This window comes from Epinephelus moara, chromosome 7, assembly GCF_006386435.1.
Source record: "Epinephelus moara isolate mb chromosome 7, YSFRI_EMoa_1.0, whole genome shotgun sequence".
Taxonomy (NCBI): domain Eukaryota; kingdom Metazoa; phylum Chordata; class Actinopteri; order Perciformes; family Serranidae; genus Epinephelus; species Epinephelus moara.
The window spans coordinates 374540-399279 of record NC_065512.1 but is presented as its reverse complement, the minus strand read 5'-3'; the positions used below and the strand labels follow the sequence as shown (position 1 = coordinate 399279).

General features: G+C 43.7%; 1 protein-coding gene across 35 annotated transcripts in view; it reads left to right on the top strand.

The window, feature by feature from the left end:
- Positions 1 to 24740, top strand: part of neb (nebulin) — a 90850-nt gene that overhangs the window by 60033 nt on the left and 6077 nt on the right. For 25 of the 35 annotated variants that reach the window (XM_050049322.1, XM_050049329.1, XM_050049321.1 and 22 more), the window contains 23 exons: positions 443 to 544; positions 633 to 740; positions 830 to 934; positions 1871 to 1975; positions 2076 to 2180; positions 2325 to 2429; positions 2525 to 2635; positions 2723 to 2833; positions 2994 to 3095; positions 3692 to 3796; positions 4281 to 4370; positions 6111 to 6224; positions 7322 to 7426; positions 9776 to 9880; positions 12341 to 12451; positions 14174 to 14284; positions 15814 to 15927; positions 16044 to 16148; positions 17302 to 17406; positions 17712 to 17816; positions 21860 to 21952; positions 23482 to 23574; positions 23998 to 24105. In XM_050049322.1, the coding sequence (XP_049905279.1) occupies positions 443 to 544; positions 633 to 740; positions 830 to 934; positions 1871 to 1975; positions 2076 to 2180; positions 2325 to 2429; positions 2525 to 2635; positions 2723 to 2833; positions 2994 to 3095; positions 3692 to 3796; positions 4281 to 4370; positions 6111 to 6224; positions 7322 to 7426; positions 9776 to 9880; positions 12341 to 12451; positions 14174 to 14284; positions 15814 to 15927; positions 16044 to 16148; positions 17302 to 17406; positions 17712 to 17816; positions 21860 to 21952; positions 23482 to 23574; positions 23998 to 24105 (2418 nt within the window). Of the gene's footprint in view, positions 1 to 442; positions 545 to 632; positions 741 to 829; positions 935 to 1870; positions 1976 to 2075; positions 2181 to 2324; positions 2430 to 2524; positions 2636 to 2722; positions 2834 to 2993; positions 3096 to 3691; positions 3797 to 4280; positions 4371 to 6110; positions 6225 to 7321; positions 7427 to 9775; positions 9881 to 12340; positions 12452 to 14173; positions 14285 to 15813; positions 15928 to 16043; positions 16149 to 17301; positions 17407 to 17711; positions 17817 to 18257; positions 18351 to 19953; positions 20047 to 20421; positions 20566 to 20744; positions 20838 to 21455; positions 21549 to 21859; positions 21953 to 23481; positions 23575 to 23997; positions 24106 to 24740 lie in introns of all 35 variants that reach the window. The other 10 variants (XM_050049301.1, XM_050049302.1, XM_050049335.1 and 7 more) reach the window with 9 other exon arrangements.

Below are 24740 nucleotides of genomic sequence, written 5' to 3'. Positions count from 1 at the left end.
AACTCTGCATGGCTCCACTTCACTCATTCTGTGTGAAAGGTGACATCATCCATGTTAGTCTGTTGTCATACTGCCAGAGATCTGTCCAAGAAATACAGGAACAGGAAATGTGTTTCCTTTGACACCTGAGCTTTATTAGGTAATAACAGAAAATGATTTAAAGTCAAATGACTGTCTGAATTGACATCACTGGATGCTGAAAGGTGACGTCTTGTCCGTCACTGTCTCTCCTACTGAAATGATCTTTTCTGGAGCAGTCCAATGACTCCTGTAAAGAATCAGTTCGTCCCTTTTCTTGGATAGTTTCTGTCTGTAGCTGCATGAATTCAAATCAAGACACACTGTCAGAATACACACTAATAAAAGCAGATTATTACAGTGTCAAACTGATTATGAGTGGCACTAACTTTCTCTTTGTTCACACGTCACCATCCTCCTTCAGTGGAGGTACAGGGAGCAGTATGAACGTGCCAAAGACAAGTTCACCTCCGTTCTGGAGACTCCAGAGTACGAGGCCCACAGACGCAGCAAGAAGATCGGCGATGTGAGTTTCTGACTTTGTCCAGTGAGTCCCTCATGATTTGTGTTTGGTGTCTTTTGATTGGCTCCTGACTCTGACGGTTGTTCCTCAGATCATCTACAAGATGGAGTACAACAAGACCAAGGCGAAGGCATACACCCTGCCTTATGACACTCCTCACCAGCAGCACATGAAGAAGGTCAAAGACATCACCAGCAATGTAAGTCTCCCTCTCACACCAGCTGCACTTTGGTTCTTACATAAAGGAATAAGAAGCTGATGTTTATGTTTTTTTTCTGCATCTCACAGCTGAAGTACAAAGAGGTGTACGAGAAGTGTAAGGCCCAGATCAACATGGACCCTGAGGCTCACTCCATCCGTGCTGCCAAGGAGGCCTACAAGAACATCAGCAACGTGAGTGTCTTTCTTGGAATCAGGAAATACAGGCGTGAGGGGAAGTGGGAGATTTTTCTTTCTGCAAAGCAATCACATTTTTGAGTGGTTATAAAAATCTGCACAAACATCAGAGCTGGTGAAAACTGCAAAGTTGTGCAGTGATTGAGCTCAGGCGTGGTCAGGCATGGTCAGGCGTGGTCAGCAGGCTCTGTGTATGCTGTACGTTGGGACATAGTCTCTTTGATAGTCCTGAAATTAGAGATGCACATTTTCCCATCAATTTGAACATATTTTTAATTGGCTTTCAGTGGCTCCGTCCTCCTGAAAGTCGGCCATTTTGATTTTTTTTATTTTAATTTTTAACTTGTTTTTAATCCCCTTAATCAGATTTATTTCAAATTTGTGCGGCTCAATCTGAAGACTTTAACAAAGAAAACTTTTCTAAAATGTTTGAGATCCACGTCGTGTCAGTATTGAGTCACAGCTACAGCACCTCCTGCTAACACCAGGACGTCCGGCTGATGTGACAAAGGTCATCTGTCTGCACATGATACATAAAAATTTGTACTGCGACATCTCCAGTGCCAAATTATCCACTTTGGAAATAACTTCTGGGGCATCGGTGGCTTAGTGGTAGAGCAGGCGCCCCATGTACAAGGCTGTTGCCGCAGCGGCCTGGGTTCGAGTCCAGCCTGTGGCCCTTTGCTGCATGTCACCCCCTTTCACACTTACCTGTCCTGTCCATTAAAGGCAAAAAATGCCCTAAAAAATATCTTTAAAAAAAAAAAAAAGAAAGAACTTCTAAGTCAAGCACGCAGTGTCTGATGGCGTCCTGTCAGCCCCCCCGACCTACCCGTTCATCGCTGCCTGCAGCTTAAATTATTGATTAAAGTTGAACTCAAAATAGCTGAAAATATTGATCTGATATTTGATTTTTTTTTTTTTTGTTTATAGCTTGACTACAAGAAGAAGTATGAAGCCACCAAGAACAAGTGGATCTGGACAGCAGACAGACCCGACTTTGTGAATGCTGCTAAGAACTCCCTGCAACAGAGTGATGTGAGTCGGTGCTGCTTCTTCTTCTTCTTCTTTAGGTTTTTAAATATATTTCTAGTTCTACAGTTTTGTCCTCACCGTGCACCTGTTGTTTCCTCCACAGGTTGAGTACAAGTATGACAAAGAGGTGATGAAGGGCTGTGTGATTCCCGTGGTTGATGACAAGCTGACCGTCCTGGCCATGAAAAATGCTGAAATGGCCAGCATTGTAAGTTTGTTCACGTCTGTCTGACCTTTTGTTTGATGATGTAATATTACCAGAGGGCAGTGAGCTTAGAAACCTTAAATTAAACTTCAGGCCTGACTGTGTGACATGTTGTAAACTAATCCCGTATGTGCTGCTGCCGTCCAGGTGAAGTACAAAGACAAGTATGAGAAGGCAAAGGGCCACTACATCCCCGTCCAGGACACGCCTCAGATCCTCCACGCCAAGGCTGTGCGCACTCTGGCGTCAGAGGTGAGAGTCAGTCAGGAAAAGGATCAGATGTATTAAACTATACAGCTGCTTTTATGACTTCACCTCTACACGTGTTACTTCATTTTCATCCTCAGACCAAATACAAGGAGGCCAGTAAGAAGGAGATGCAGTCGGGCTCGTTCACCACTCTGCCCGAGACTCGTGACACGGCCCACAGCAGGAACGTCAACAAGCTCGTCAGCAAGGTACGACTGTTGATCTCAGCTCAGTTGCATGAACCCTGGACTGTGTCTGTGCTGTTCGCTCTGACATTTCTCTCTCTGTCTGCACAGACCGTGTACAAAGCCAAGTTTGAGAAGGAAAAGGGCAAGTCAATATATAACCACATGATTGTTCCACCTGATGTTCAGCACGCCATGGGAGTGGCCAAGACTCAGAGCAGCGTGAGTCGTCTCCACCATTGTTACTAAAATGTGGTTATATTGATTTAACTGACAGCACACAGTCTCCATGTTGGGAAGGTTTCACCGCCTCTGATGTTTCTCTGTTGCTGTGTTTGTGGTACATCCTGTACTCTGTCTCCTCCTCTGCCTGACACCACAGGTGGCCTACAAGAAAGACGCCAAGGCCAACCTGCACTACACCACTGTGGTCGACCGTCCTGACATAAAGAAGGCCACCCAGGCCTCCAAACTCATCAGTGGGGTAATCAGCAGAACAGAAAACCCATCAGCACAGTGCACAGTGTTCAACAATCAGCCTCCCTGTAAAGCCTCATTATAAGTTCAATTCAGAAACTACAGGGACTTTTACTTGGTTAAAGGAGGGTCAGTGAAATAACTGAGCTGCATTTAATTCCCCTCTGACACCAGCAAGAGAAAACACTGAAAGAAAACTCAAATACTATCATCCCCCTCCTCACATGACAATACAGGACAGATAGATTAAAAAGGTAACTGGAGGAATCTTCACTTTAATAATGATCCTCTTCCCCTCCTTGATGAAAGTGACCAGAATGAGGAAAGAAATGTTTCATGTCCACACTTTCAAATGTAAAAATAGAAACCAGGAAAAGTATATAAAAAGGACTCAAACTCAGCAGGGTGGGATCAGGAAGAGAAATAATCTGGACTTACGTAACTTGTTTGTGTGCTCCGTCTGTACGGTCCATCACACACCCTGGTCACACTGCTGCCCCCTCACAACCAGAGATGAACACCAGTGAACACCAGTAAACACCAGTGAACACCAGTTCTAGAGTTTGTACCTGCTTCACTGATTCTTCTTCTTGTCTCCGTCAGATCGGCTACCGTGACAAGGCCCGTGAGGAGGCCAGCCGTGGAGGCTCTCTGGTCCACCGCCCAGACATCACTCTGGCCACTGAGGTGTCCAAGCTCAACAGCCAGGTACACTGAACCAACCAGCCAATCACCTGTCTCATGACGCTCTGGGACAGTTGAGCTGCTTTGACACTGGTTCCCTGCAGTTACCGTCTCATAGAACATGTTTTATCATCATCATCATCATCATCATCATCATCATCGTCAGTCAGTGGAAGCCATTTTACTCCCACAGAGATCTTGTGTGCTGGTCTCACTGTCAGACCAGCTCCCCTGAGTTAATGTTTGCAGACCAGTGTTGCTGTGTAGAGGCTTAGCAGCAGTCCTTCAGGCCTAACAATGAAACCAGCAGCTCCTCATAGTGCTTCCTCTGCCACCCATGTCTCAGTCTGTCGCTGCGACTCCATCAAAGTTCATTTACATGTTTTAACTGCTAATGTCATTGTACATGTCCCCATCCTTAAACCTACACTGCTCCATCCTCCTCTGTCCTCTTCCATGATGTCCCAGTCTGTGTGTTCTCATCCCTCCATCTCACTGCGCTTTGTAGGTGGACGCCAAGCGCTCCCTCCACGGAGCAGCTTCCTATGATACGCCCCAGATGCGCCACATTAAGAAAATGAGTGCCGTGACTAGTGATGTAAGGAGGTTCACGCCCTGACACTGAAGCTGTCTGTCTCCTCTGTCCTTCTGTCCTCTTCTTGTCCATCTGTTGATTTGTGATTTCACTGCAGGGTACCTCTCTGTTGTAGCATTGTGTGCACCCTGTGCTCTGTAGTGTCCCTGACAGGCTGTGGCTCACTGCTGGGCATAGACAAGCCTTCCTGCATGCTCTCCTGCTGATACTCTGTGTTTCAACATTTTCTCCTGAGTCACTCAGACAGTGAACCTTTACCAGCTTGCACCTGACTTCCTCTGTAGACACGTGTCTTATAGACACTATGGAGCTTCTTCCTGTCGATGTGACACCAGAGGGCAGTGTAGACTTTCTACAGATGTTACCACAGCAAACAAATTCACTATAAATGTTTATTTTTCAGAGATATTTTAAGGATATCACTTTGTCTCTCTTAAACTGAGTGATCCAAACCAGGCTGCCTCTGAAACACCACCATGGTCACACTTACCTGTCTCTTCCATATATACTTTCATATATATGAAGTTTATGTTCTGGTTATTTAAATGTTCACACTTGGCACTAAGAGTCATCGTAGCTGCTCAGATCAGAGGATCAATTAGGATTTACATCAGATGCCTTCTGATGTCAAGTGTGAACTACGATCCAGTCACCAGAGGAAATGTCTGCACTGTATGTTTCTGCAAACCACATGTACTTTACATTTGTAAGTTACTACCATGTATCCTCTACTATATTATCAGTGCTGTGGATAACGTGTGGTTAGATTTAGTCACAAAAGACATTTGGTAATGGTTGGGAAAAGATCATGGTGGTGTTTGAAACATTCTGTTTTCTGGGCACCATCCCGGCTGGAAATGCAGCGATGTCTTTGTAAAAGCAGCCACCCTTGTGGCACTGTCATCAGTGAAAACACAGGGACACTCATGTTTGGTGGATGGTAAATGCTGTAAATGCAGCTATGACCGGTTTTGTTGTTTGTTGGTTTGAACAGGTTGTTGGTCTGCAGCTTGGCAGACATCTCGCTGAGGTGACACGCCATCCACCATCTCTTCCACCTCCTGATGTGTATGAGGCAGCTCAGATACTTTGTGACTTTAGAAACATTCATAAGCAACGTATGAAACAAACAGATGTATCAGTGGTTTGCAGAAAAGCACAGTTTACATTTATTCTGGCGACCAGGGCGGTAACGTAGCTCAGCTGGATCCCAGCACATACTGGATACGTCTTGGTGCGAGGCACTCGGTCTGACCAGTGTTGTAGGGCGTCTCCACAGCTGACCTGTTTGGTTTGAACCCTGATGGGACTGATTTATGACGTGTCTGGAGTCGTTTGTGATCAAACACAGAGACCTGTGAGCAATAAAATACAAAGCCTGGAACCAAACTGCAGATGTGAACACACCCACAGACACACCGTCTCTGCCCTTTGATTTGACTGCTGAATGAAAAAGAGGAAACAAACCGATGCATGAGGAAATCACTTTAAAGGATCCACAGTTGTTTTTGTTGTATAACAAGGGATGCAAACTGAATCTGAGGTTTAATATCTGAGAAGCATTCACAGTATGACATTTAAACCAAACTGTCCCTGAGAGTCTCTCGTCCCTTTTTATACAACACAAGAAGCGTTATGTCGTCTTTCACATGTTTCCAGTGGGATGGCGTCTGTGAATCTGCCACTGTTCATTTGTCACCAGTACTGCTGCTGCTAACTGTCACATGTGTCCCGCCCACACAGCTGAAGTACAAGGAGAAGTTTGATAAGGAGATGAAAGGAAAGAAGCCACAATATGACCTGAAGGACAGTAAGATTTACAAGACTCTGAAGGATGCCAGTGTGCTGGCTAGTGAGGTAGGTGAGAGCCGGCATCGTTTCCCTCTGACAGCAAACACCACCTCATTCTGTCAGCCGCCTGTCAACACACACACACACACACACACACACACACACACACACACACACACACACACTAGGCTACGATAACAGCTCCTCACACACTTAATGAACACTTATCCAAGGAGGTTCGATGGAGGTCGGCTCACCCTCAGTTTGGAGAAGCAGACAGGATGATCGTCACTGAAGCAGAGTGATGAACAGCTGTGGACAGGGCAGCAACAAAACAAATATTAGCCACTTGAAAAACAGTATCAGCCTAAGTGTACGCTATCATGCAAATATTTTCACCACTTTACCTTTCTGTCAGACAGGAAGTCATCAACAGCTTCAGTTCCACATCCAGTCTTTTGACAAATCCACCAGACTCCATTTACAAAAACAGTCATTTCACCTCATTGAAGACGGGAGCTGCTGGACCACGCTGCCTCCAGGGTTCACACTGACCCTTATTAAGTCTTAAAAGGCATTAAATACGTGAATCTAAAATCAGGCCTTGGTATTAAAATGTCTTAAAGTCCTTAAAGTGCTCAGACATGGGAAGTTGCTTTTTGAAAACTCAAAAATAATTGGTAACTTCTAAAACAAAGAAAAATAATTTACTGAATGTCTTTTGCATCAACATCACTGACTAGTAATGTTTTTGGGCGCCCGGTGGATCAGTGGGTTGAGCAGGTGTCCCATATACAAAGGCTGTGTCCTTTCTGCTGCAGCCGTGGGCACACACAAGACTGCCTCTGCTTTTCAAAATAAGGAAATAAGGTCTAAATAGAATAAACAAGTACAAGTAGATGAATACAAAATACATGTGGAAATATGATTATCTGGATTATAAAACTGTATAAGCTGTGCTCCACTCGTTGCTCAGCACTCCTGCCTGCTTCTCCAAACTGTGCTGACTGACCTCTGCTGGATGTAACACACTGACTGTGGTTAAAGACCTCATACAGCCCACTTCAAAACATCCAAACTGTCCCTTTAACACCAAAACTAACTCCTTCATCGAGTAAAAGAGTTGATATCCAGGTCTGTGATAATCATGTCATCACCTGCAGGTGAAGTACAAAGGTGACCTGAAGAAGATCCACAAGCCTGTGACCGATATGGCCGAGTCTCTGTCCATGCAGCACAGCCTGAGCACCAGCAAACTGTCCAGCGATGTAAGACACCATCTTCATCATCATCATCATCATCATCGTCATCATCATCATAACCCTCTCACACACCACCCAGGAGGCTGCTGGGAGTCAGTTCACTTTCAGTGGTTCATTGAAACGTGTCTGAACTCAGCGTCTCCGTCACCTCACATTAACGTCCTGCAGATTATTCACCATCTCATCCACACATCCTTCCCTCTGTCACCTCACGTTAACGTCCTGCAGATTATTCACCATCTCATCCACACATCCTTCCCTCTGTCACCTCATGTGGTAGTGACCCTGACCCCTCTCACCTTTGACCTCCTCAGTTTGATTTATTTCCTCGTGTAGTTCAAACAAAACTTTATTAATGATCACGTAACACAGAACTCTTCCATTGATTAAAGATCATGTTCATACGGTTTATAACGGCCATTTTTAATTTCCGCTCATGTCATATTTATTGACATTGCTCAGAGCTGTTTGATCATTAACATTAATAATTAATATCAGCTGTAATAATGTTAACGTCACCTTTGACCTTTTGGTACGATGTGTAATGGATGGAGTAAACTCCAGACAGACGCTCTGTTTCTGCTCTGCTGTACTGAGCTGTCTTTACTTGACTGGGAATTCCCCCGTAGTACTGCTACAAGAAGAAATTTGAGGAGAGTAAGGGTCACTACCTTTTGATCCCTGACACACCTGAACAGCTCCATCACAAGGAGGCTACTGAACTGCAGAGCAACGTAAGTCACACAGACGCAGGAGAGGTCGACAAACACTCCACCCACCCTGAAAACACCTCTGTGGGTTTCAACTGTCCAACACTTCACTGTCAAACACATGTGTCTGCTGTAATGAATGAGTGAATGAATGAATTTTTATGATTGTGTCACGCCCAGTCCGCATCGCCTCACAAGATACCATAAGCTCGGTCCAGGGTCAGAGTCCAGCAGACAAACATTCAGACGCATTAAAAAGACAAAGCAGCAGAAACATCGACGTGATGAGGTCATCAGTTTGTGAATCACAGACATTTATTATGTAAAACTGAAAAGAGAGCTTAATTAAACTTCTCTTCCAGACTTTACAGCAAAACTGTCAAACTTAAAGAGGCAACAGATAGGATTTGTTTGTTTTTTTAGCTTGGCGCCACCTAGCGTCAGTGGTGTTGCGTCGCACTGTGGCAACGACCAAATTGAGCGTGGGGATCAGAGATAATGAATAAAATGTAGGCTGTAAATCCACCAGTATACCTCTATGTATATGTAGAATGAGAAGGTGTGTGGACACTCTACTAAATAAATGAGTAAAGAGACCGAGCAACAATTATCCAAACTTTGTCCGTCTGCCATTGTGCTCGTGACTCAACTATCTCATGCCCAACTCCTCATAAGGACCAGCTCCAGTCCCTGATTGGCTGACCGACCAGTTTGGCAATACATGGCGCGTTTCCTGCCGTAAAGCAGATTTTTTTCCGCGAAATTTCGGCACCGGTGGCAGAAGCTTATTGCAAAGATTGCAAAGCCACTAAGTAACCTATGTAAACGCTGATAGTCTGATTTTACTGTGGACACTACCCTGTGCAACCCACATTATTTTCATCATGATATATTTAGGAAAAGATGCTGTCTGCTGCCTCTTTAAACATCAAACTGAACCACTTTTGGTCGTCTGAGCACCAGAACATGTCGCGGTGTACACACAACATTCACTCTCTTAAGTCATCAGAGTTTGTACAATATAAAATAAAATGGATCTCACAAGATCACACAGCTCACATGTTCTGTTGTGAATATTGTTGAGTCACCTGATCTCAGTGTCTGGAGGAGGAACAGCAGCTCTCAGCTGTGACACTAAACATCTTTGGTTTCTAGATAAATGAGATGTTACAGATGGTTCAGGACCAAACTTCAGTTTTATCTGCACATATGTTCTTAGTTTATGACACTGACAGAATGTTTCCAAAACATTTCAGTGACAGATTTCTCTTAACAGAGTTCACACTGCAACATAAGTTATTCTGTAAATATACATCATGTATATCCACCTCCTCAGAGACTGAACAGAGACTGAACATAGCTCTTTGCAAAGCTTGATGTTGTATCTACATCTTGTTTCCTGCACTGACAGGAGGATGGTGTCAGTGTTTTAGACTTTTGAAATCAGCAGTAGCAGTTCTGGTGCTCGCTGTGATGGATGACATAGTTTTTATCTGTTCTCCTAGTGAACTGCAATAAATACAAACCTGCATATGACATAAAGTGTAAATATTCTGTATAATAAATGTCAAACTGTGTGTTGAAGACATTTCACATCACAATATAAGAATCATTTGTTAACATTATATCTGTGTGTGCTGTGCAGGTGAAATATAAGGAGAAGTATGAGAGGGAGAAGGGTAAACCCATGCTGGACTTTGAGACACCAACATATGTGACGGCTAAGGAGGCGCAGCACATGCAGAGCCAGGTAAATACACCTTCAGCCTCCTGTGTGCTCACAGTGGATGGAAGAACCTCAGTGCCTGCTGTATATTCATATATTAACCTGTACTGTGATGACTCTGGGTACATGACGATGATATGCTGCAGCTTGTTGGATGTTCAGCTGTTTATGTCACAGAATGTTTCTGAAGTTTGGAGAAACCTTTTACACGCCTTTAACGCCAGTTCATTATATCAAGACTATTCATCAGGCACAGTATCTTATAAAACGTTTCATACTACAGAGCCTGTTTCTGCCTGGTCTTTACATGTGTGTCAGTGATCCAATCACAAGTGGATGGCCGAGGCCGAGGCACGTCTCCGTTTTGTGTCTGTCATGCAACTCCAGAATTTCAGTCAGTCGTACCTTGAAAAAAACTCTTTTTTATTTAGATATACACTTCCCCCTTTCTCTTCTTGTCCTTCTCCAGGTACAAAATGTGTTCCTCATGTTTTGTATTCTTGTATGATTATTGAATATAGATAAATAAAGTAAAAAGCTGTGTCAGTAGAGCTGGAGATATCGCTGTCAGCAGAATTCAGCACGCCATTGCCCATATGGCAAAATGGCGGATGGTCACAAAGCGCTTCGTCCAACTCGTCATTAAATGAGCAAGTTACAGAGTAAGTCACCAAAACAACCACCACGTCCTGCTTTGATGACGCATCAGGACATATTAGTGTTTACACAACAGAAGATACATGGTCAGACCACGTCAACACATGTCAAGTCAAGTCAAGTCAAAAACAACCCAAGTTGACCAAAGTGCTGTTCAGTTAAAAATGAATAAAAGAGATACAAGTGAAGTGAAATAATAAACAGAACAAAAACAGCAACCAACATAGATCAAGGCACAAATAAACACATAGGCAACATCAGCAGGACTCTAAAGCTTTAGTAAACAGGAACGTTTTTAGCCTTGATTTAAAAGAGTCGATGGAGGGGGCAAGTCTGACAGAGAGGGGGATGTTGTTCCAGAGTCTGGGCGCTGCGACCACAAAGGCACGGTCACCCCTGAGTGTAAAATAAGTGTGTGGAACAGTTAAAAGCCCTAGGTTAGCCGACCTGAGGGGTCTGGAGGTGGAGTATGGGGTTAAAAGTTCTGTCATGTAGGAAGGAGCCACTCCATTCAGGGCTTTGTATGTGAATAAAAGAAGTCTAAAATCAATACGGTGCTGCACTGGCAGCCAGTGGAGAGAGGCTAGGACAGGGGTACCTGTCAAAGGTCTAGCGGCAGTGTTTTGTACTAGTTGTAAACGGGAGAGAGATGACTGATTAATTCCAGCGTAAAGAGAGTTGCAGTAGTCCAAGTGGGTGGAAATGAAAGCATGGATGACTTTTTCTAGGTCCTTGAAACTGAGGAATGGTTTGATTTTTGCGATGGTGTAAAGTTGCAAAAAAACTGGCTTTGACTACTGAGTTGACCTGTTTATCAAACTGACTCCAGTTTGATAAACAGGTCAACTCAGTAGTCAAAGAATCGAAAATGACACCGAGGTTTTTGACGTGAGGTTTGATAAGAGTGGACAGGTTGCCAAGACTGTTGGATATGAGGTTGATGTTGTCAGAGGGGCCAAAGAGAACAATTTCGGATTTAGCTTCATTTAGTTGAAGGAACTTTACTGCCATCCAGGACTTATTTCATTGATACAGTTGAAGATTGGTGAGTTTGGATTGGTCATTTGGTTTGAGGGGAAGATAGAGCTGGGTGTCATCAGCATAGCAGTGGAAAGAGATGTCATATTTTTGAATGATTTGACCGAGGGAAAGCATGTAGATGGAGAAAACAGAATGGGACCTAGGACTGAAACTTGTGGGACTCCGCAGGAGAGAGTAGCTGGGGGAGAGGAGAGTGTGCCTATGTTTACGGAGAAGGTTTGAGTGATCAGATCACACTGTGCCACTCGTACTAAGAGCTGACCACTTGTGATCAGAAGACCTGAGACACATATTGGAGTAAACAGGCTCACAGGAAATGATCACTGTGTGTCCCTTTTATTGTCTGCTCTTTACTGGCTGGACTGGGAGAATAAACTGGGAGAAGGCAGTGTAAAATGTGTTCACAGTAAACTTAGGCCTGGTGTATTTTTGCTCCTTGATCCTGAGTATATGTTCAGACTGCTGATCTGACTCCAACCCTGCAGAGGTGACAAAGGTAAAGTATAATCTGAACATCTCTATGGAGCCTGGATTATAGATATTTAAAACATTTATTCTGACGATCATCATTAAACTCCAGTCTCCAAACATCAGAGTTTAAACTCCCACACTCCACAAACACACTCATGAACACGCACAAGACCTCACATTCTCAGACTGTACATACGGGGACTGGTGTCGTTATGATGACGCTGGTGTGAATGAGGTAATGAGGTACCTGCATTGTGAAGCAGCGCTGCCTGCATGTGGTTATCTGAGCTCTGTCTTTATCTTTGCGGCCAATAGAAAGACTATAAGAAGGACTTTGAGGAGCACATGAAGGGCAAGAACCTCTCAGGCTTGGAGGTCACGCCCGCCATGATACATGTCAGAAACGCCACCAGAATAGTCAGTGAGGTAACTAAAGGACTCTTTTTAAATCCCTGACGACCTCCCCTGTTTACCTCACCTATTCTTTATAATCATACTAAGACTGTATCCCAACCATGGCCCCTCCTCGTCTTCACTACCTCTGATTTTAATCCCACGAGTGCTTCCCTCCTCCCTGACTCCTCATAGGTCCACCTGAGCAGTTAAGTTTTAGTTTGTCTGCATGATTCACTTCACCGCCCTTAACTCTGAATAATACAACAAACTGTCCTCCCCCCAAAAACAACGACCACACAGGTCATCTGTACAGCAGCTTGTTACAACCCATATCTACATGTATCGATCGGCGGCAGCCTCCAGTGGCAGCAGATATTATGACGGGAGCAAAGGAGGAAGTCAGATGATCTCGTATAAACAGCGACAAATTCCAAGTCAGGTCCACAGGAAGTGCCAAACTGTGTATTAACAACCTACGAGTCCGTCACGTGATGCCACAAGAGATGCCACATGAGAGCCACACAATTAAATCAGTTTATTCCCAATCAAGTTAGCGGAGCGCTAAACCAGAAGCTAGCCGCTTGACTGGTGGAGTCTCTTGTGCTCCTGCTCACTGTCACGTTACATATTTATTATAAAGTTAAGTAGGTTAGGTTTAGTAAAGGAAACATGGTGATGACGTACCTTAAAATAACTCAAAGTTCACTTGGTTTCACACAAACACTTTTCTTCTGGAGGAAAGTCCTGTGTTTGATTGACCATCCACCACCACAACCTGCTATAATAATAATAATCTTTATCCTACTTCCTTCTGTACTCCTGTCATTGCATTGGTCATGTGATCACAGCCTTCTCAATTACGTAGGTTATAAACAAACTCATGATTGCATAAGTTATGCACAAAGTCTGGTGTGTTACTTTTCTTAGGTACACATACAAACAGTGCACGAGAACAGCCTGCTCATTTAGCCAGTTGTTAGCAGCTGTCTTTTTCTAGACACATAAAAGCTTCTGAATTCACAGTGGGTTATTTATTGACTTATTTATGTCGCAGAACAAAACATGAATGTCTCTTCAGCTTGTGTGAACCACAGACTTTATTTCAGACAACTCACCAAAATCCCGTTCAGAACACACATTGACTTCAAAACGAGGGAACATGCCATGCTAAAATGCTAACTCCAGGTTTTAGGACTTGTTGCTGCAGCGCTCTGTTAGAGGGTAGAAACAATGACCTGTGAGGTCGTCTGGGTCGGAGGACTTGCTGAAATGCAACGCTCATATATTTCCCTTCTCTGTTCGCAGAGCTTCTAGTTCAGTAGTTAGGATGGTTTGTATTTGTGGCATCTTGGACTCATAGTTTTAACACTCAGGAGCTGACTAACAGCTTCATGTTCAACAGTGTGTGTGCATGCAGTCATGCCAGTCAATGAGGTGAAATGATGAAATGTTCTGGTGATGTGTTTTGTTTTCACTGTATCTGATAAAATGTGTTTGACATGTCTTTTATCAGGATTCTTGCCGAAGTCACCAACACGTCCTCCCTCTGTGAAACTGTAACAGATGTTGGTATAATACATGTAAACCCTGAATCTGTCAAAGTGTCTTAGGCTGTTATCCTGGTAGTGTTGGTGACTTTGAGCCCACAGGTGTACTGTCTGTCTGTCTGTCTGTCTGTCTGTCTGAACGCCTTGGCCTGGCCTGCCTGTGTGCCCTTCTTGCAGCTCTCTCTGTTCTTTTTCCGTCCTGTAGAAAGAGTACAGGAGGGATCTAGAGGAGGGAGTGAAGGGTAAAGGGCTAACTGTACTGGAGGAAACTCCGGAGCTTTTGAGAGCAAGGAATGCCACTCAAATCCTGTGTGAGGTACGGCTGACTGAGAAGTGATGGAAACACCATCACGCTCTCAACTGAGTGCCTTCCCACAATCCTGCTGTGGTGCACCATCTGCTGAATCCTCTCCCCTAACTGAGCTTCATCATCACACTAAAAGGGCGACTGCTGGGTGTGACTTTGGTCCTTGCTTCATGACATCACTAATCTTTCAGCACCCTCCTTTCTTTGATTCTTATGAAATGTTCTTACAAGTTAAAACCTTCTCCTTCACCTGTTTGAGTTCCCACGGGTTCCTCTCACACTCGTCTTCTTGTAATGTCCGATAAATGTTCCAGAGATCAACCTCAGATGTACTGAAAGCACATTGTGTTGAGGTTTAATATGAAACATGCAACACTCTGTTTTTATTCAGGATTTTATCTTTGACTTTAGTTTATAGTTACTGATTTCACAGCAGACGTAGCTGCAGCCCACCTGCACACAGGAAGAATAACAGAAGTGCTTAGTGCTGTAGGAAATAAGGATGAGCCAGTACGTCATTATTTTATCTGCATCCTTTCAACCAACTCAATTATCTGTACCTGTATCCATACCTGGAATGGGCGGGGTTTAAACAGGAAGTGGCCGGGGCCTAACCAGACATCACTTAATTTTAGATCTGCTCGACCCTGGTGGTCAACAAAGCATCAAGGCTGTGCACAAGAAGTCAAGACTTTACATCATTTTAAGTGAGCTCACTGTTTTTGTTAAAATGTGCTCTGGGGGAGGTTGATTTTTGGAACGAAGACGAAACACTGTGAAGAAATTTACGGGTTTTTACATAAACTGAAATAATGAAAAATGAAAGTGGAAATAGACGATAACTCGTTATGAAGTGAATGTTAACCACACAGTGTAGTGGTGGAATAATGACATCATTGGAGTTTAGATTGGTTTCCTTCAAGCCTCTCTTAAGACTCAGTTTCACTTTAAGACTCAGTTTCACCAGTTACGATCGCTCTGGAAAATGGTGTTTACAGCACAAAGGAAGTGCATCAACCAAAACAGGAAGAGGATAGCGCTTTGTTTTCCTCGGTGGCTTTCCAAAGACTATCACTGTAATGTCTTTGAAGCTGTTATCCTCAGCAGCAAAAATGACAGAACAATCAAAGCAACTTCAGAAAACAAAAAAACAGTGTGTGCTGAGCTGTTGGTAGCTGTGAGGCTCAGAGGTAAACAAGAAGTGATCCGGTTGTCTTTGGGCATCAACAATAATACCACTTGTAAATAAGAGGGAGGGAAAAGCTGAAGAGTTGTCTGTTTCCACTTTAAGAGAAACTATACTTTAACACACCGTCTTTAACTCGTGTTGTTTCATCTTTCCACACAATCTGCTGTCCCGATGACCTTTGAAAATAAAATCCTAATTTCCTCTAACCGTCTTTATTCACCATCTCTTGGTTGTTTTGGTTTTGCAGCCTCTCAGTATGAATAAGTAGAAATCCTGTTATCTGTAGTTGTCTGACAGTCGTATTAGCACAGTGCTTTGTTTAACACCTGATCACCTGTAACATTTACAGAGAGAGTACAAGAAGTCACTGGAGCAGGAGATCAAGGGCAAAGGAATGTTGGCATTGGCTACAGACACCCCCGACTTCATGAGGGCCAGGAACGCCACTGACATCCTCAGTCAGGTCTGAATCATACTGTGTCTCCATTTAAATCTATCAGTGATCCACAGACTGGCTCTGGTGTGTTTGTGTCAGGTCTGAATCTGTGCTGAATGATATATATATTTATTGTGTTTAAGACCAAGTACAAGCAGACCGCTGAGATGGACAGGGCCAGCTACACCACTGTGATCGACACCCCAGACATTATCCACGCTCAGCAGATGAAGAACATCGTCAGCCAGGTGATTAAACCTTCCACAGGTTTCAGTTATAGGTTTCAGTGTGGAGGATTTAGAAGCATCCAGCAGTGAGGTTGCAGATTTTTAACCAACTGAATACCCCTCTGCCTGCCTCCTTACGGTGGCCTTCAGGTGACATAAAGCCACAGACTGTATAAAAAATGGATGCAGCCACCGTGACATCACCTGTTGGTTTGTGGACTCCTGTTTTAAAGCCTCAAGTCGGACATTATGGTCATCGCCATTTTGGATATTTGGAGCCAGAAGTGAGCAGATTCAGAGCTAACCCTAACGTTAGGTGCTAGATTGTTTAGCACAGTACATTTACAGCTCTGATTAACTGTGATAACGCTAATGCTAATTTTTTGCTAGCAAAAAACAAACAAATGTCATCACCAGAAAATATGAACATCCGATAACTGAACACTGAACAAGACTTTTTTAAGTGACCAAAATGTTACAATCAACTTTCATGAACTGAAAACACACTGAAATAGCAACAGCTATGCATACACTCTTTTAATCTGGGGTGATGCCACTGTTACTTTACCTAACCAACGCTGTCGCTGTGGTAGCAGCTTGTCAGCTCAAAGTGGACACACCCTTAATTATGCATAAAAAAAAATCAGTCCCTGTTGTCATGAATGTTGAAATAATCTTTAGAGACCTGTAAACATGTTTATTTCTACACGTGAACATGGAGGTCTGTGGGGACTGACTCACTCATGGAGTCAGCCTCAAGTGGACATCAGAAGAACTGCAGTTTTTGGCACTTCCTGTTGGCTTCATTTCTCAGCCACAGAGGTTACCGCTTGGTTAAAAGGTGAAAGGTTCTTTCTGGAAACTGTTTGTCCGCTCTGGGCTACTGTAGAGACATGGCAGGTTTTGTGGAAGAGGATCTGCTCCCTGTATAGATAAAAACAGCTCATTCTAAGCCAACGAAAACACAACAACACTTAGTTTCAGCTGATTTTGCACTGATGAAAACCCTAGAAATGTTCTGAATGTTCTGTTTCTGCCCATACACCCCCTGAATCCTTCACACTGGACATTTAACACATGTCTGGGGAAATCCTAAAACAATGAACTGAAGAGTCTTGAAATATTGTGTGAATCTGTTTTAATAATGAAACATCCTGCTGTTTGTGTCCACCAGAAAAAGTACAAGGAGGAGGCAGAGAAGACAATGTCTCACTATGTGCCGGTCCTGGACACTCCTGAGATGCAGAGAGTCCGAGAGAACCAGAAGAACTTCAGCACTGTAAGTCATGAAATGATAAATGATGCTGATGGTGACGTACAGTGTGAAGTCAGAGGATCCTCTGGTGTCTGCTGCTGATTCTGTGTGTGTCTCTGTGTCTGTGTTCTCTTATTGGACTGAGTCCAGCTGTAAAGTGTTTGGTGTCACGTGTTGAGTCAGCTCAGTGTCGTATTCAGAGAAAAAGCTTTGGAGCTAATCCTGAGCAGAAACTGAGACACTTTTTCATAGTTTCTGGTTTTCTGTTTCTTTTCTTCTCTTTATCATTGTGAAACATTTTAACTGCACTTTGTTTTTCTCTCCTGTAGAATCTTTACCAGATTGACCTTAAAAACATAAAGGGCAAAGTGTCTACTGTAAAGGACACTCCTGAAATGCTTCGTGTTAAAGAGAATACAAAGAATTTCAGCTTGGTATCTACGTCATATTATTATTTCTCTTCTTAATATTTCTTAATAACACTTTTCCTTACTCCTCTCTTTATTTTTTAACCACCCTGACATGCAGCCCCAATTTCTTTGGACCAAACACAGAGTTTTTAACCATGTAGAATAAGCAGCATTTTAATTCACGCCACTAACCCCTGACAGTTTCTCTATAGTGCAACATGTCTGTGTGTTAGTGCAGAGCTTGTGTGTTGTTAGATATGTGTTCACAGAACCATGATGTCGTGGGTGTGTTGGTTTATGTGTGTGTTTGTCTCATTCAGTGTGTTTTTGTTGGTGTGTGTTGGATTGTATTCACAAAGCAGATAAAATAGTTTGGAAGTTAAATGAAGCACCACGTCCTGGTTACCAGAGAGCTGAAATCAGGCTAACCTCTGGTTGCTGCTTTCATTCCTCGTCCATGTAAAGATTCAGTACAAAGAGGAGGTGGGAGGAGGAACAGCTTTACCGGAGACGCCTGAGATGGAGAGAGTTAAACGCAACCAGCGGAACGTTAGCACGGTACTCCACAGAGTGACCCTGCCCTCCACCAGCTTTACCTCCATATCCCCTCCTGTTCTCAGAATATAACCCGACCTGTCCTCACACGTCATCTCTTCAAATAATAATCTGCAAATCGCCATTTCAATCCAGCGTTTTACAGATTTATTTCATGTTTGTTATTTTACTTTCAGTTTAATATTTTCTGACTAATTACAGGATTGTACGGAGCCCCCAAAGACAACACACATTTTAGTTTAACTTGTGGAAAGGTAGAGATGTAACTTCGTCTTTACTGCAATACACAGAACACTACATGGCCAAAACTATGTGGACACTCCTTTCCAAGGACTTTTGGTTTATTGCTGTTTTTCATTGTTTGGTCTGAGCAGCTTATTTCCATACAGAGGAAAAGTTAATGCTCCAGCATGCAGTGGGCTTTAGACTAAACAAAAACTTCTCTTTTTGCTCCCATCATTGCTCACAGGCTCAAGTTTAAGATCTAAGACTTTTTGTGCTTACAGAAGTCTTCTTTATCTTTATCTCAAATTTTGGTCACAGATGTGTTAAAATCCATGTTAGTGAGCTCTTTCCTAAGATAACCCATCCACCTGACAGGTGTGTCTGGTTAAACAGCATCATTACTACACAGGTGTGTCTTGGGATCATCACAATGAAAGGTCACTCTGCAATGAGTAGTAATGTTTGATCACACGACATAATGCCGAAGGTATCACAGGTTTATGAGGTAGTGTGTCGTTGGTATACTGACTGCAGTAATGTTCACAACAACACAACACAACTCCAATGTCTTTTCACTGAATTTGGCAGTACATCCAACCAACATCACAACTGCAGATCATGTACAAAACACCAGCTGAGGACCTCCACATCCAACATCATCATCAAGATCCTCTGAGAAATAAGTCTTGTTGCATAAAACAGTCTCAGATATTCAACCTGTGATAAATAGGAGCAAAAACAAGTGTTGCAATTATATTTTTATTCAGTATATGACAATGAATGTTCCCGTGCACAAAGCCGTGTCCATAAAGAAAAGGTTTTTCCAGAGTCCTGACCTCAACCCCATCTGAGACCTTTACAATTAACTAAACTGGCAACTGTGAGCCAGACCTCATCACCCAACACCAGTGTCCGACCTCACCAACACTTTAGTGGCTGAATGGGATCAAATATCTGCAGCTGAAAGAGTGGGAGCTGTTTCAGTTTCATATTATAGACCATGATTTTAAAATGTTTGAAAACCGTTGCACAGTACAGCAGTGGTTGGGTGTCTACATACTTTTGGCAGTATAGTGAACGTGTCCATCAGTTCCTTTGAGGGCTCCGTAGGATTTTTCTTTCTCATGATAATTCATCACATCTAAACCCTGAAGTCATAAACTAAATCAAGTATCATCCATTTTAAAGCAGAGCGTGAATATTTCACAACCTTATTTATCACCAACACTCCCAACTGTCACTGACCTGTGTGAACACTGGCATCACGTGTTACTGTCAGCTGTTGTATGTTGGTGATATGAATCAGTGGACATGTCTGTGTGTCCTCAGTACATACTGTCATTGTGTCTGTCCCTGTCTGACTCTGTGTCTCATGGGTCAGATTCAGTACAAGGACTCTGTGGGTCAAGGCACGTCCATCCCAGATCTCCCTGAGATGAAGCGGGTCCGAGAAACCCAGAAGAATATCAGCTTGGTAGAGACAAAGGACTGCAGTGACCCTGATCTGACCCCCTTACAGTCATTTCATAAAATGCCCTCTGACCTCTCCTACTAGTCTGAAACTCTAGACCCTCCGTGTTTTTAGCACTGGTTTCCCCTCCTCCACTCTAAGTCTCATAAATCACTCCTTTTTACCAACCGTGGTTAATGACGTGATTTTGAATTTACATTTCTACAAAAAACAGTCCCTTAATTTTTTTTTCTCAAAATCAGTCTGCATTTCCCTGTTTTTTGTATTTTATTTCATTTTTTGATATTTTTGGTATTTCCTTCCCTCCCAGATCTGAAACTAATCCTCCTCTGAGTGTGTGTCCTCCATATTTGACTTTCTGTGTCGTCTCATTCAAAGATTCAATACAAGACAGACGTGGGACAAGGCACGTCAGTGTCAGAGACCCCCGAGATGGAGAGAGTTAAACGCAATCAGCAAAACATTAGCACGGTACTCCACAGAGTCACCCTGCAACCTCCTGCTCTACATTCATTTACCTCAGTCAACTCTTCCTCACTCTTCATCTCCCTCAAACACAATGTCATGAGCTGTTACTGTCTGTGTGTCCTCAGTACATACTGTCCTTGTGTCTGTCCCTGTCTGACTCTGTGTCTCTGTAACTTATTTATACGACGGTTGTCTGACTCTGTGTCTCTGTAACTTATTTATACGACGGTCAGATTCAGTACAAGGACTCTGTGGGTCAAGGCACGTCCATCCCAGATCTCCCTGAGATGAAGCGGGTCCGAGAAACCCAGAAGAATATCAGCTTGGTAGAGACAAAGGACTGCAGTGACCCTGATCTGACCCCCTTACAGTCATTTCATAAAATGCCCTCTGACCTCTCCTACTAGTCTGAAACTCTAGAAACCTCTACCTCCTTCATCCTAACTACGTTTCATAGATCACTCCTTTTTACCAGCCTTGGTTAACGATGTGATTTTGAATTCACATTTTCATAAAAACATAATTTCCCTCCATTTTACCCCCTCAGATAAAGGCCTTTTCACACCAGGGAAAAAACTAAATAAAAAAAGAGAATATTCGTTAACGGTTTATTGCGTTCAAACTTTTCACTCAAAGGTAGACAAGAAGATTTGAGTTCTGATTTTTTTGGTCGGTTGTTTTTATCGGCAGAAAATGAAACAGCTGAAGAGAAAAAAAGACACTGCGATATAGGAATAGGTGTGGGCAGGCTGTGAGAGATAGATGGGATTAACTAATAACTGACGTGCGATTTATTCACGTGATTTATTGGTGTTTGGTGTGAAAAGACCTTAAAGGAGCATTTCCCTCAATTATTTTTTGTTCCTTCCCTCCCAGATCTGAAACTAATCCTCCTCTGAGTGTGTGTCCTCCATATTTGACTTTCTGTGTCGTCTCATTCAAAGATTCAATACAAGACAGACGTGGGACAAGGCACGTCAGTGTCAGAGACCCCCGAGATGGAGAGAGTTAAACGCAATCAGCAAAACATTAGCACGGTACTCCACAGAGTCACCCTGTCCCCTCCACCCCGCTCATCTCCCTCAAACATAACAGCTCTCCTGATCCTGTCACAGCTGATACTGATCACATCAAACCCACTGTGCAGAGTTAACAGGGTCATCTAAACCCCACCAGCCTCCGTCACAACCTGCTTCTCCATCTCTCAGGATAAAACACAGTGTGTGTGTTTGACTCCATGTTTCATGTCTGCTGTGAGTTTTGGTGCAGTGTTGTGTCTCTGTCCTCCTGCAGCTGTCTCTGACTGACCTCTTTATTTCTCCTCCTCCTCAAACTGTCTGTGGGGCAGATAAAGTACAAGGACTCTCTGGGTCGAGCTACGGCTATCCCGGACCTGCCGGAGGTGAAGCGGGTCAGACAAACCCAGAAGCACATCAGCTCGGTAGCGGATCCAAACCGAACCACGTGTGCTCCCTAACTGTTGAGAGTGGACAGTAGTGCCCATCAATAATACCCATCATGCCCGTGTGCCCCCCCCCCCCCTCCTGCTGTCATCTCACACCCTCATCACCTCTCCCTCATCTTCATCTTCATCCAAGGCACAGACTGCAGTTTCCTGAGCTCCAGCTCGCCATCATTTCTTTTTTTCTTTTCTCCATCTTTAATCTCCAACCATCCGCCCCTCGAGCTGAGTGACAGCCTCCTCTCTGGTTTTCTAACCCACAGCTCAGCTTCTTCACACCAAGCTGCTGAATTAATTTTCACTCGACAGCTAACGACAAACTAAACGTCCTGCTGCAACGTAGGAGTGTGTTTGTTTCCTCCACAGTGATCCTGGCTGTTTCCAGCGGAGCTGCCAGGATGAGTCACTCTATAGGACCAATTTCTCAGACGCTGTTTCCAAAATGTCTCAAACAGTTCCTTCTCTGAGATTATTCAAAGTCCCCCTCCACGTCACATATGTCTTTCTCATGTTCATGTCTGACCCTGATCCTGACTCTACTGACCTGTGTCTCTGCAGAGTTTGTCTAAAGAAAGGTGTTTTCACATCCCTCCACCCTAAAATCTGAGATTTAAATATTTGTTGGGACAGACAGATCAGTACGTCACTGATGAGAAAACTGTGCACTCAGTCTGTTTCCAGTCACAGTGAAGTGGAGCTACAGTCCCAGCTGGACGAGGCCATTTAATTGGACTTCTGTTCTTGTCCCAGTATACAAGCACGGGAGGGGAAACCTGAAATACACATCAACAGGGGAACAGACTTCAACACAACACCTGAAACCTGCAGTGCAGAGCAGACTTGTCAGCACAGAGAGCAGAGTTAGCATTAGCATAGTGAAAGTACTCAGAGCACACATGGTATAATGTGCAGTTTTTAGGATGCAGACAGGACCCAGAGCTTTCCTCAGTTATCTACAAAAAACTCTATCAGAGCAGATATTACAGTAATGTGTGTTTCACAACCACTAAACCAGAGTCAGACTCAGCCAGTTAGCCTACAAGCTAACAGACAACGTAAACAAGAGAAAGAAGCTAACTACCATAACCATTGTGATTCATCTGCTAGTCGCCGATGTCTGACTCATAGTCTGTATAAAATAATGGCTGCAATGTCCTCGTGACGCTGTGCGATCGCTGGAGAAAGTGGAACATGAAAGGTAGTGCAAGCAGCTGTGGTTGGTGAGATGGAAGTTAGATCCAGAATTACTCAGTGAGGCCCCGTTGTTTCCTTTTTCCTGTGTGAAGACCGTGTTATAGACTAAAGGTTCATCCCAGCAGTGTCTCTTAAAGTGTGTGTGGAGGGGGACTTTAATCTGTGAACCATCCTGAACTTTGCTCTGTCTGTATCTGCTGTCTCTGAGTCTGAGGTTAATGTGAGTCTATGAAAGCAGTCCTATAGGTGTGTGGTCTGTGTGTGCTTCAGTGTCTGACTGGCCCCTCTGGGGCCCCTGTGCTTCTGTCCTGTAGGTGTGGTATAAAGACAGTTCAGCCAAAGGAACTCCTGTGGTCTTTACCCCAGAGATGGAGCGAGTCAAAAGGAACCAAGAGAACATTAGCTCGGTACCTTCAGACCTCCAACAAGAACATATTCTACTGAAGAAAATGTTCTGCGTCTGCCCTGGTTAACCCCTTCCTAACCGACCTGTCTCCTGGCTCTATAGTTAATGATATTAATTCTCCCGTCACGCTCTTTTTTGAATGTTTAATCCCACCAGCTGTGGTGTGTCTGTGCACATCATCACTGCTAACCTCTCCTCCACATCATCCTGTGCCCCTCCCACTGAAGACTGGGATGTATTCTTGTTTCTAATTCATCCGTCTGAATCCCAGTACTGTAACCCCTCCCAGCAGCTGTGTGTGTCGTCCCTCCACTCAGCCTCTGTGCCACGCCCTTTGTGCTGTGGATGCTAACGGCTACTGTCTGATGTCCTCAGGTCAGAGACATTCCAGCCGCTCACTGTGTGTCCTCTGCTCCTCCGCCAGGTGCTGTACTCTGACAGCTTCCGTAAGCAGGTCCAGGGCAAGGCCGCCTTCGTCCTGGACACACCTGAGATGAGACGCGTCAGAGAGACTCAGCGCATCATCTCTGGAGTAAGACTTTATGGATGTTTGTGCACGTGAAGTTTGATCTCTACTGCAGAGTGTTTACTTCTCTGCTTCTTCTCTACTTAAATGATGAAGCTGGTGTTAGTCTGTATTTTTTCTTGTAAACAAATCCCATGAAGACAGACAGAAGCCAACAGTGTGACAGTCTGTCTCTGAATGGCTTCATATCCCTGCCCTCTCAGTCGATCTCAGCCCCAACACACTTCCTCCAACTGAAAACTTAAATCTTTTAAAATCAGGTCTCATTAACAGACTTTTATTTTGGATAAAGTCTCAGTAATTTATTCAAACAGCTGGAAACTGATTTTAGAACATGTCACCCAATCAGGAGTAAACTGTGCATTTGTTGAGGACTATTTTCAGCAGCGGATTAAAACACATTTGGTGCTCTAGTGAAGCTTTTCTGAACCAGTGGACCTCAGAGCGCCATCAAGTGGGCGTGGCCAGATATTTAGATCTTTAGGTCCTTTTTGTCCTTTTCATTAAAGAGTAAGATCCTTTTTGTTGAACCAGAAACAGGCCTGACAGTGCTGTCACCAAACCCACCAGACTCCATTTCAATCAATCAATCAATCAATTTTATTTATAAAGCCCAATATCACAAATCACAATTTGCCTCA